The sequence below is a fragment of the Archocentrus centrarchus genome, chromosome 19 (genome assembly GCF_007364275.1).
Source record: "Archocentrus centrarchus isolate MPI-CPG fArcCen1 chromosome 19, fArcCen1, whole genome shotgun sequence".
Lineage (NCBI taxonomy): Eukaryota > Metazoa > Chordata > Actinopteri > Cichliformes > Cichlidae > Archocentrus > Archocentrus centrarchus.
Genome location: NC_044364.1, coordinates 11,489,033 through 11,502,316, shown reverse-complemented (window position 1 = coordinate 11,502,316; position 13,284 = coordinate 11,489,033). Strand labels below are relative to the sequence as shown.

The window sequence follows — 13,284 nt, the reverse complement described above, 5'->3', positions numbered from 1 at the left end:
ATACAGTACTATTCCCTTAAAAATAAATACTGCCCAGAGAGTGACCTGCTTTGGCACAACAGGGTTGCACTCTCAAAGTGCTTCTTGTTTCTTTTCTTTTTGGCATGATGCCTTCCCAAGTAACAGCTCAAACCCTTGTGTAAATTGAAAAACAACCCTCAGATTATTTTACAAACTTTCAGCATTACAAAGTTAAAGCACAACATTGCACAGAGGGTATGTGCTAAGACTCAATAAAAAGGGCTTTTTTTTTAAGGGGGCTAATAATTTTGACCCTAGTATAATTTTTGTGTTTTCTCAAATAATTCTGTTAATGTGTGGAAATACAGTCATGGCTGAAAGTGTTGGCACCCCTGAAACTGTTCCAGAAAATGATGTCCTTCTCCCAGAAAATTATTGCAGTTACACAGGTTTTGTTACACACACGTTTATTTCTTTTTGGTTATTGGAACAAGACAAAAAACAAAATTGATATAATTTCACGCAAAATGGGCCAGACAAAATTATTGGCACCTTTTCAAAATTGTGGGTAAAAAAAAAAAAAAAAAAAAAAAAAGTTTATATGTGAGGCTTGTTTAAACTCACCTGTGGCAAGTAACAGGTGCGGGCAATATAAAAAATCACACCTGAAACTGGATAAAAAGGAAAGAAGTTGACTCACTCTTTGCATTGTGTGTGTGTGTGCCACGCTAAGCATGGAGAACAGAAAGAGGAGAAGGACTGTCCAACGACTCGAGAGCCAGTCCATCTCCAGAGATCTTGATGTTCCTTTGCCCACGGTCCGCAACATAATCAAGCAGTTTACATCCCATGGCACTATAGCTAATCTCCCTGGACATGGACGGAAGAGAAAAACAGATGAAAGGTTGCAACACAGGATAGTTCAGATGGTGGAGACGCAGCCCCAATCAAGTTCCAAATAAAATCAAGCTGTCCTGCAGGCTCAGGATGCATCAGTGTCAGCGCGAACTACATTTGAATGAAATGAAACGCTCTGGCAGGAGACTCAGGAGGACCCCACTACTGAACAGAGAATTAAAAAAGCTAGGCTGCAGTTTTCCAAAATGTACGAGAGTAAACAAAATCCTTCTAGAAAAACATCTTGTAAACAGATGAGTCCAAGTTAGAGGTTTTTGGTAAAGCACATCGTTCTACCAAACACGGAATGAGGCCTACAAAGTAAAGAACACAGTACCTACAGGCAAATATGCTGGGGGTTCAAAAATGCTTTTTGCTGCCTCTTGCACTGGATGCCTTGACTGTGTGCATGGCATCATGAAATCTGAAGATTACCAAAGGATTTTGGGTCGCAATGTACTGTAGCGCCCAGTGTCAGAAAGCTGGGTTTGTGTCCTAGGTCATGAGTCTTCCCATTAGGACAATGACCCCAAACATACTTCAAAAAGCACCCAGAAATTGATGGATAAAAAGCACTGGAGATTTCTGAAGTGGCCAGCAATGAGTCCGGATCTAAATCTCATTGAAAACCTGTGGAGAGATCTTAAAAGTGCTGCTGGGAGAAGGCACACTTCAAATATGAGAGACCTGCAGCAGTTTGCAAAAGAAGAGTGGTCCAAAATTCCAGCTGAGAGGTGTAAGAAGTTTGTTGATGGTTATAGGATGTGATTGATTTCAGTTATTTTTTCCAAAGGGTGTGCAATCAAATATCAAATTGAAGGTGCCAATAATTTTGTCTGGTTTTGCGTGAAATTTTACTGTCAAAATTTTGGCTAAAAGTCAGGTTTTATGATCCCTTAAGAGAATGTAAACTCATACATAGTATTTTGTAAAGGTTTTCAAATCAAATACACACAGACCAAATGAAACAAATACTCCTACATTTTCGATGGAGAAATAGGAAAGCTGCACATTTTCAAAAAGCCGCTTTTAACAGATGCCCCGTTTCAGTGCTACTCTCTTTTTCATTACAAGAATCAATATTGCTAATGCAGACTAGGCCATGGCTGGAAGCTGGTCTGCTGAAACCATACAAAATCATTAAGCTGCATTAGCTAGCTCTCAAAACCACACTGGTACAATGGTAAGCTTTTATTCTATAAAGCTGAGATAATTAATTCAAAGCTGGTACACTGTACACTGTGAATACGACAAGGAATTACAACAACAGCAACACACAGGCGTGCACAAAACAGTTTTTTTTTTTTATATACACATACACACTAAAATACTGTATAAAGCAAACATGCACACACACACACCCAAAGACAGACACATACAAAAAGCAATACCCACAAGAAGGGACTTTTAGTGTGCACAAAACAAAAATGTGTGCAAGCATGCAAATACTGTGATACTGTGTGATAATTAACAAATATAGAAAAATACTAAAAAGTGCACGCTCACACAGACACACGCACACTCTTTTAGCTGGAAGCTATGTTACATATTCATAAATGCAGTATTATATGACATCTCTCTCTCTTGCCTCCAACCCTTTCCCTAAAAATAGACAAGAGCTTTACTCTGTGTGAAAGACAAATCTTGACGTCTTGAGATGTGGTCTGTAAAAAAAGTGAGACATATGTCTGTTTTGACATTAATGTTGCAATTACGGTCTCCTCAAACATTCTCACGAGTTTGGCCGTAACACTGCTAAGGTGTTTGAATAAAGGGAGTCAAAAGGTTTGAAGTAACTTGTAATGTCAGTTTAGATATACTTTTATCACACGTTTTGATGTTGAATATTGAGGTGTCAGAGACAGATGGCATGTCAGCCACTTGAAAAGTGAGATGCATTGCTATAACTGCCTGCACAGTTCCGCATATGAAAATATGGATCACTTTGAAATCTGATGAAGGCAGACACGAGGAGTGAGAGGAATGGGAAAGGAAACAAAACCTGCAAGAGTGAATAAAGGAACAATACAAAACTATTATTCACACTCTCACCCCTTCACTCCCAAGCTGTAACAGAAAGTCCAGTGACGTGAACATATTTGAAACATTTAGAAAAATATGATGTTTAAAAGCATCTTCTCCCGCAATTTTCATTTTTCAAGTCTGATGTCTTCGATATTGTGCCTGACAGGCAGCATAACAAAAGAACAAATGGAAGGAGAGCAATTCATTCACTCCAAGATCAATGAGGGGACAAACAGACATAGAAAAGGGGCTGAAAAAAAAAAGCATGATAGAGAACAATTTTTATGAGGAATAGATAGAAAGAATGACAGATCAAAATAGAGAAAAAAAAAAATAGATAATAGGTGGAGATTATAGGACAATGCCACAGCCAATTACAGAAAAGAAAACCTGAGGTGACACCATGACCTCACAAAACAAGCACTGACTGAAAGAGTTATGGCGATGACTTGAGAGTGAATGTGTGTGTGTCTGCAGATGAGGTAAGGGTGTAGCTGAGCTGGCTTTAGTTGGCTCAACAGAGCGAATAAAAAACTGTGTGTAGCGTATGTGTGTGTGCTGTCTTGGAAAAAAAAAAAATACCCTTTGCTCCTTTTAGATCTCCTGTGCAGAGACATTTATACTCACACTTTATTAGGTACAACTTGCAGGTACAGGAGTTGGACCCCCCCCCTTTTGCCTTGAGAACTGCTTCAATTCCTCTCGGCATAGATTCAACAAGGTGCTGGAAAACCTTTCTCAGAGATTTTTGGACCATTTTGACAGTTGCCGCACATCCATGATGTGAACCTCTTGTTCTATCACATCCCAAAGGGGCGCTACCGGATTGAGATGTAGTAACTGTGGAGGCCATTTGAATAGTGTTTAAATAAAATAATTCATTAATTTGAATACAGTGAACTCCCATGTGATTGGCTGAGTACATATGAGTACATTGTGTTAATGAGCAGTTGAGCAGGTGTACCTAATAAAGTGACCAGTACATGTAGATGCAGATGCAATTAAAAAATTGCAATTTCGTTTTCTTTATTAAAAAAAGAAAAAAAATATTACATACTGTTGCTTTATGATTAAGTCTATATTTTGACAATATAATATTAAAACTTACAGACTCTTGTAGATTAGTTGTGTCCTTTGGCTGATGACAAAATTACTGTTATCAAAAATAACATTCTTCAAAGATGAGTGTATGCAGCCTTTATAGAATTCATAGGAATTCAAATACACTGTGGAAAGCTGACCCTTAAAAGTTGATGTTTTGGGAAGAGAATTTTTGCCAAACTTCATGTATTTTATATTTAATTATTGGGAAGAATCTGAGCACAGTAAAGCACGTCATTTCAGTTGCAATCAAAACTGAATTACAGCAGCAAACATCAATCATGCTGTTCAGACTTAGCACCTTCTGTGTTATTATCTGGCAGAGCGTCTGAGAAAACCGTTACCAAAAAAAGTTTTCTGATGCTCTGCAATATTATTTTGCATGGTTATGTCCACATATATTTAGGGGTCTGTGCTGAAATGTGGCTGAACCTAATTAAGTGTTTTAAATTTTAACCTGTCAGACAAAATTAATTCAGTTCTCTGCCTTACAATCTCTCATTCATATTCTAATCACCCTTTATATTAATGCAATTCATTAATTTGCCAAACAAGAAACACATCGTCCATCTTGGTTGGGAGGAGCAACTGGAACATTTTTTATGCTTTTATTCAGTTAACTGTGAGAATTTATGTCTGCCTCTCGTTCCACAGGAATGCCACCCTTGTAATAATTTAATGGTTGCATTCATTTGGACAGCAAAAATTATGTTTTTTTTTCTTTTTCTAACTTGTATGCATGTGCACGTACCTGTATTCTTCCTGAGTGAAGACAGGAATAACAGAGGGCTGAAGGACTGTGATCTCTACCAGAGTTTTATTCTCCTTTACAGGATCACCATCATCATAGGCCACCACCACCAACTGTCATACAAATATAGACAAAGTCAGAACATCACAACTTGCCACTGCTTATGCAAGATGGCTGCCTGATGCCGCCGCTCCTCTCATTTACGCTCGCTAAATGAGATGTAGCTAATGCGTGACAGGCCCGCAATAAACCAGAATAAATGTGTACATTTTTCTTCCTGCACATTATTTGGATGAGAATTGCAGAACAGAGTGAGTGTGCATCCCACTGGTGTGCTTGAGTTTTCCTGCCTAGTCTTTTTTCTTCATTTAATTGGGGGGTAACTGCTGTTAACCAGACCCAAAGGATTCCTAATGAGGGCCAACCTTAAATATCAACACCCTGAAAAATTGCGTTTCCTTTGTGTTATTTAGTCAGGTGAATGCTACAGATCATGCACCCTGTTTAATATTCATGCAGCAACTAAAGAGGAAACTGCTACACGCATAAATAACTCTTTAGCAGTGGGGACATGTGGTAGTTAAGTGCCTTGCTGATTCTTGTCACAACTTTTTTCTCGTTTGACTGACGATTTCAATTGGTTGCTTTGCACAATTACTCATGCACGCTGAATTGCCCACCAAATTCTGTTTTTTTTAAATGCTGTGGCATCTTTAGGCAAGCAAGTTGGGTAGTAATTTGCTACACATCATTAAAATTTTCTGACTGTGCATGAGTACATTAGAGAAGGTTTATCTCAGTCATAAGGCAAATATTGTACACACTGTTGGACTGGTTCATTTTGTTTGAGTTATTGGGAGCAAACAAGGTAGAATTGGTCCCTTGAGTGATATCTTCAGTGGATGCTGAATCCTTGTTGTGTTAATTAAAGCCCAATGAAAAGATGAAATTAGCATGGCTCCAAGTCCCATTGAGGAATGCAACTGGGAGAAGTGAGATTTGAAACTAATAAGCTACTGCCGTATACTCTGTACTGCGCACAGAGAATTATTAAGAGTGCCCTGTTCATAAGTACTATATGTAAGCACATAAAATGTGAAATTAATGATCTAATGATTGACTTATTTTGTATGATGTTGTGCCACACCTCCACCTACTGAATACCAGAATCCAGACGATAAAGCAAAATAAGGGCACCAGAATAGATCTTCTCAAGTTATGACGGATCTGTTAACTCTTTACAAATTTCAAACCAGGTTTTAACTAAAAATAATTCAAAAGATTTACAATTCTGATGGGTCTCATGTGAATGCTAGCCACAGTAGCTGCACCTTTCACAGAAAACTTAATGTAGCAGCAGTTTTTGTAATTTTTGCCTTGTACAACACCACGGTGGATTTTAAATCAAACAATCAAGATGTGACTGAAGTGCAGACTTTCAGCTTTAATTTAAGGTGTTATAAAAATAAAATGCATTAACGGCTTAGGATTCGCAGCCATTTTTATACATAGTCCCCCATTTTCATAAGTAAAAGCTCTCTGTGCACACTTACATTGAACTTCAAGTTGGGCTCCTCATTCAGGTTTACTCTGGTAACCACATGTCCAGTCTGTTCTTCTACATCAAATATACTGGCAGAGTATGGATACACCTCCTGGTCCACCTTATAGCGCACCAGACCTGCTGGGGTACCCTATGAAGACAGCAAAAATAGTGCTCACTTTAATACTAAGATAGCACAAAACTATAGGACGAAGTGCATCTTGTTTCTGGAAAACTGCAACTATTCCTTTTTCTATCATCTTCTGAGTTGTAATTAAAAAATAGTGTGGATTCACAGTACCGGTATTTAATATCCAAACCAATTAGTAGGGATCCAAATGTCAAGTCTCTGTATAGAAATACTGGTAGGAGATACAGCACATATCATTACTTTGAATAAATGAGGTTTTAATGGTCATGAATTAATCTCTTAACTGTTGAAACCATAAGTTACTATTTGACACAAAATATCAGAAAATACATACATTTACATTAAAATATCTACTTATTTTATGAATACTCATTATGCTTTAATGAGCATAAGATCCAATAGTGAGGAAAAAAAATGAGGAGAAAAAGGGAAGATATACAAACCCCAAGACAAACATGAAAATGAGACCGCTACATTTAAACCTTTTGTTCAAATTTGAAACTCTACACTGACAATCTGGTAAAAAAAAAAAAAAGTAGGAAGCCAGACACTTCTGCTAGATTACTGGTCAGAAACTGAAAAATATTTGACAGAAAAAGTTTATTTTTTTCTCCTTTTTAATAAAAAATAACACTATCCACTATTAAAGAATGGAAGAAATGGAATAGAAAGAAGCCCCACAATATTGTAATTCTCACTTAGTTCTTAAATACAGTTTACTGTAACTGTCTGTGGTTTTCACGGTTTATGTAATTGTCTGAGCTGCAGCATGGATAGCCACTAAAGCTGTTCTGATAGCTAAAAGTCATATACCTGTCCTCTGTTTCCTCTTCATTCTCCCAGGATGAAAGGTTCTTGCTACATGTCTTACTTGTCATACAGACTTTATTCACTTTATCTCCCTTAAGGCTCTAAATCCACCAGCAAAAAACAACAGTGACAAGTCCGCTAAGGTCATATTTTCAATAAGAATCCTGTTTGACTCTAACACTGAAAGAGTAAGGGTCCAACAAGGGAAGTTAAAAAGAAACTCCAGCATATGAGGTAGACAGTGTAAGACAAAATGGATATTTTTTAATTACGCAAACATTTTTTAATCTAACCATCGGTCCCTCTAAAATTAGTTTGCTTTTGCAGAAGCACTGCAGTTGTGAGCAGCATTTCAGGCACTGTCTACTGTATTCCAATGTAACACTCCCTCACATAGCAGCTCAGAGTGAGTCAGCAAAACTCTATGTTGACAAATTCTTGAAAGTACTTGTACTTTTGAGGTATGCTTTAGATCAAGAGAGTGTAATGGAAATTACACATAGAGATATATGAATATCCTGGGCTCCAGTGCTCAAACAAGGTGCTCTTTAGTACCTTGTTTAGGCACTGGGAGGTCCTTTACAGCATATAGCCTGGATATTACAATGTTGCTTTTTGACCCAAGAGAATCTTTGATGCTTAAATCTAAAGTGTGAACCAGCTCAGCTGACACAAGAAGCAGCAAGCACAATATTGAAAGGAAAGTGGTGCTTTAAAGAGGTTTATATGACAACACTGAAGATCCTGCATGAAGGAAGAGGATAAAAAAAAAAAAAAAAAAAGAGCTCATGGCATCCTTAACAGGAACGCAAAATAAAAGCACTCCCAATCCTTTCTCATAACAACTGTTTTGTGAGTAAAATTGCAAATGTATCAGTTGGTTGCTTTTTGTTCCTAATATTTCCAAAAAAGTGCTATTTTAACAGCGTCGCTGCATGTCATCACCTTATTAACCTGCAGTTAAAGGCATCAGACTATCAGCTCACACAAAAACACTCAAAAGTAAGCTAACCCTCATTTACAATAAGCAGAATAAAGCAGCCTACATAACAAAGAAGCTGAGCAAAAAAAGGTTCTCCTGAGGTTTCACCTGGTGATACACTAAGGTTACAGCCCCCCCCCCCCCCATCTCCACTAAAGATAGTAGTGAAAAGTCATTCAAAACACACATACACATATACACACTGACTGAAGACAAGCACCATTATCTTGCATCATTCCAGTACACAATTTGAGGAACTGGCTGTGAAACAGTTTGATTGAATAGCTGCGTCTGATAATGCTCACCGCAGGGTCAGAGTCATTGGCCATCACTGTGGTTACAATAGTTCCCTTGACAGCATTAGGGGCAACCATGCCTCGGTACACTGACTGGCTGAATACCGGAGAAAAGTCATTCATGTCCTGGAGAGAGATTTAACACAAACACATAGAGATGGTATGGCATTAGCATTTTTAAAGTGTGTTACACCAAGCTGTTTTTTTTTTTGTTTCCTTTAAGAGTTCCTTAAACTTTGGAAGTTTTAGCAATAATAACAAGAAACTGCTGTACTTATTTCTTCATAGGTTTGGGAATATCTGGGCTCAACAAGGGAGCACATTGCAGGATATTACATATATAGAGCCTATAATCTATTGCTTATGCTGAGGTCTTTTTTTTTTTTTTGGCTTGGATTCCAATTTATCTTTGAATAGAATAAATGCTGTAGTGGGTAGAATAAACCAAGTGCTCATGAAAACCTGTGGGGTTTTAATCATAGCAGGTGTCAGCAGTACTAGAAAACATCAGCCAGGGTGAAAGTGAGGACACCACAGAACAATGGCGGCTTTAATTTTCCATTGGCTGGTTAGATGATGGACTTGAAAACTCTCTTTCAGAGTTGTCAAACTCAGAAAAAAGTAATAACTAAAACAATATGTAAACTAAATGTTGTAAAAAGGACAGGAATTGGCAGCTTATTTCTCCATAACTTTTAAAGCCTCTGATATCAGAACTTCACAACATAAGATCAACGATAATTTCCATAGATGCATGTCTGTAGAAAAATGGTACAGCAAGCAGAAAGACAGTATGCAGTACTAGCTGTGTAAAATGAAGGTGCTATATATATGATGTGTTTCCTTAACTGCAAATAATGGCATGTACTACTCTAATGGTAGCCATGTTTTAAACACAAGTTCAAGGTCAAGCAATACTATCATTTAGAAGTCTGAGATACATGTACAATGAACTTGACCCTCACATTTATATAAGGACATGTACTGTATGTGCATCTGTCAGTGGTCATAATGTCATAGAGAATAGCTTGTTCTTTGAACTGTTTTTGTGATTGTACAGTATACATATTTAATAACTTTAAAAGAGAATTTTTTACCCTGTGTGCATTTTGGATCCAAAATGCACACAGGGTAAAAAATATACATACACCCTCACTAATATTTAGTTAAATGTCCTTTAGCAAATTGCTTTTGATATCCATCAACAAACTTTTGGCATAATTCTGGCTGAATATTTGACCACTCTTCTTAGCAGAACTGGTAGAATTCATTTAAATTGGTTGGTTTTCCTAGCATGGACCTGGCTTTCAAGAATAGTTAACAAATTTTCAGTAGGGTTGAAGTTGTGGCTTTGGGAAACTTAATGTTAGCCTGCTTTATCCATACCAAAACCAGTTTTGATGTGTGTTTGGGATCATTGTCCAGTTGGAATACAAAGTTGTGTCCAAGTTTCAACTGTCTAGCTGTTGATTTGAGGTAAAGTTGAAGAATTTGGAGGTAGTGTGCCATCTTCATTATTGCATACACTTTGTGCAATGTACCAGCATTGCCAAAAGAACCCCAGAGCACGATGCTGCCATTGCCGTGCTTGGCAGTTGGTACAGTGTTCTTAGGTTTGAAAGTCTCACCTTTACTCCTCCAAACCTTATCATTGTGGCCAAATAGCTCAATCTTTGTCTCGTCTGACCATAAACTTGCCTCCCTGTAGACAGTGATGTTGGAATTCCAGCAGTTCCCATTTCAGGCCAGGCTTGAGACTTGGTGGTTCTGGGTTGTTCTTGAACATGTTCCGATTTCCTCTCATCTGAGGGTGACAGTCTGAATCTTCTAAGTACAGGTATTTGAACTGATGATCTTGGAATCTGCAGTTACAGTTCTCTTTCTTAGAGATCCTTGTACGTTCCTAATTTTCTGAGTATTGGTCAATGCAATGAGACAAATCCTGTCTATGATCAATCATGATTGCTAATTAGAAGTTAAACTTGTCAAGATAGAAGACACCGTAGAACCTTCAAAACCACTTATTACAAGACTGAAGTGAGCGTAATTATATATTTAGGCCTGTATATATATTTTTGACCCTGTGTGGAGAAAATCCAAAATAAATTCAAGCTTGTGCACCCAGTTCTTTTTTAAAAAAAAAAAAAAAAATCATTAAAGATGTATGCTGTGCAATCATTCCACCATGGAAAAAGAACAGTTCAAAGAAATCATTAAAAGCCCCAAATTACCACAACATTCATGCCCATGATGAGTGGACGTAAACTTCAAGTGGATTTTAACATTATGACTATTACCATATTGGTTTTTTTGGAGTCAGAAGTGGCCATATTTGGATTAGAGGGTGGAGTGCTAAGTTATCAGCGAACACTAGCCAATGTGATTAGTAAATCGCATCCATAGCCTGTATGGCTGTATACAGTGCTTCAAACTAAAGACACTTTATTAAAAGTGTAGCAAATTTCACTTATCTTCTGTCCAGACAGAGAAACCAGCTTGTAGACACACACCTACACACTCACCATTATTCTGACAGTAACAGAGGCAAGTCCTGGAGGCATGCTTCCTTTTGTGTCCAGAGCCTCTACAGTGAATGTGTACGTGGGCTCTGAGTCAGCCAGTGCCTCGTAGTCCAGAACCTTGAGAACTGAAAGCTCGCCTGTTCTGGAGTTGATGTGGAACAGCTGAGTGATGTCCTGGTCCAAGCCTCCACTTCTGATTCGGTATGTAAGGTTGGAGCTGAGGTCAGCATCTATCGCCTATAGAGAAAAATGGGAAGGAGAGTAAAATCACTGCAATGTGAATTTATATCTGCCAGTATGACAAGACTCTACAAATACTAGAGCTAGAAACACATTATAATATTTTCATTAGCTCTATGTTGTGCTGCTGTCAGAAGTGCCTGTGGAAATAACCTTTAAATTCTAGCTGGTGGTCCATATCTTATTTTACCGTTTGTAATCATTTCACAGTATAGCTGTGTAGCTTTATTTTACGTTCTACTGCAACCCCCAGTGCATGTGCAAGTGTTATCAAACTATAACTTTGATTTTTAATATATCCTACCACTGGGTGCAACATAAAATATTTTAAATCAAACGTTGATAAGCAACTCTAAAATTAGTCTCACAGACTGGACTCATTAAGAAATTTTTTGGACTTGGAGGGCTTTATTAGGAGCACTAATGACACATTGCCTTGATCTGTATATCAAATAAATGCAAAACAGCATTTAGACTGCTAAGATTTTATATAAAAAAGTTCTTATGAACCTCTATTTAATTTAAATGATAACCCAAACACTGAAAATATTTGAACACAGCACAGGAACAGGTGATGTGTTAATTAAGAAACAAACTAATGCTTTGATTGTTTTCAAAAATACACTGAACAAAAAAAAAAAAAAAAGAACATTGTGTTGGGGAATTATTTTTCTCTAGATCGATGTTGGCGAGGGGGTAAAAACAATTAACACACATAAAATCAACATAAGCAATACAGAACAGTTCCTTTAGGAATCCATTCATTTGTTTGTTTAAACATTCATATTGAGTTGGACCTTAATCAGATAAAATACACATGCCAGAGTTATCTGGTGGAAAAATTACACTTTATAATGCAGGCTGTTTTCTCAAAAATACCTTTCTTTGCTGCACTGTTTATCTGCTGGCAAATACTACTGTATTAATCTAAAACCAATCTGAAAGAAGAGATGATTTATTTGCCATGGTCTTTAGTTTACACTCCAGAACTTATGCATAGGTTTGTGTACTAAAAGTTTAGATACTAAAAGTTGCGATGGACTACTGAATTTTTTTTTTCTTTTTGTCTGTTCAGCTACAAACACACCTATTCCTCTTTACAGACACTCACCTTTAGTTGTAGTATGACAGTGTCCTTCGGGCTGTTCTCTGGTAGATTGACATTATAAGTTTGTTGGGTGAATATTGGGCTATTGTCGTCTACATCCAGAACGGTGACATAGAGTGTTAATCTGGATCGCCGAGGATTCTCTGCCCCATCCCAGGCTTCAACGATTAGATGGTAATGGCTTTTAACCTTCAGGATGACAGAGATTGACAATCAAACATCAGCAAAGCTGCAAACAAGAATTACTTGCTCATAGTTTTCTTTCCAAAAACCAGTCAAATTACAGGTTGCATTCATGTCAATCAGACTTTTTCTTAACTTTTGACCTTTTGGATATGTCAACACTTCATTGTTTTACAGTAATGTGCAAAACATTTGAGCCACCCCTCTTTTCTTTATATTTTGCTTCCAAAGGTTTTCTTGTAGTTTTTAGTTGTAAGCAATAGTTCTGAAGGTCTTCCAAAGTTTGTTTTGGACATTGGTGCTTTTTCACTCATTTTCAGTCTAGTCCTTGTACCTGACAATTTTCAGAGGAATGTTTTTTGTTTTTTTTTAAACACTGACCTATGTCATTCAAGCATAAATACTTACTAGCAGCAAATGCATATTTGTTCACATTTCTTTAGTTGAACCTATGCAAAATGCCAACAATAACACAGTCTGACAAATAAGGTGATTCTCAGTGAGCTATTAGCTGAAAATTTGCCATATCTCAACACTATGTGCAGTGTGTCCTGCCACAGGGAAGTGGACAACTGGCAGGCCTAAAAAGAAACTATCTACAGCAGATGAACAGTATCTGAAAGTCATGTCCTTAAGAAATAGAAAAAAATCCAGCAAAGACCTGACACAAGACCTGAGAGATGCATCTGACCATTCAGTTGATCCATCTACTGA

At 37.4% G+C, this 13,284-nt stretch overlaps 1 protein-coding gene across 1 annotated transcript in view; it reads right to left on the bottom strand.

The window, feature by feature from the left end:
• LOC115798232 (protocadherin-15-like) overlaps positions 1–13,284 on the bottom strand; it is a 215,335-nt gene that overhangs the window by 68,750 nt on the left and 133,301 nt on the right. Inside the window, exons 22-26 of the mRNA XM_030755001.1 lie at positions 12,391–12,576; positions 11,040–11,276; positions 8,527–8,643; positions 6,289–6,429; positions 4,736–4,848 (exon numbers count right to left, since the gene is read on the bottom strand). Coding sequence (XP_030610861.1) covers positions 4,736–4,848; positions 6,289–6,429; positions 8,527–8,643; positions 11,040–11,276; positions 12,391–12,576 — 794 coding nt within the window. The remainder of the gene's footprint in view (positions 1–4,735; positions 4,849–6,288; positions 6,430–8,526; positions 8,644–11,039; positions 11,277–12,390; positions 12,577–13,284) is intronic.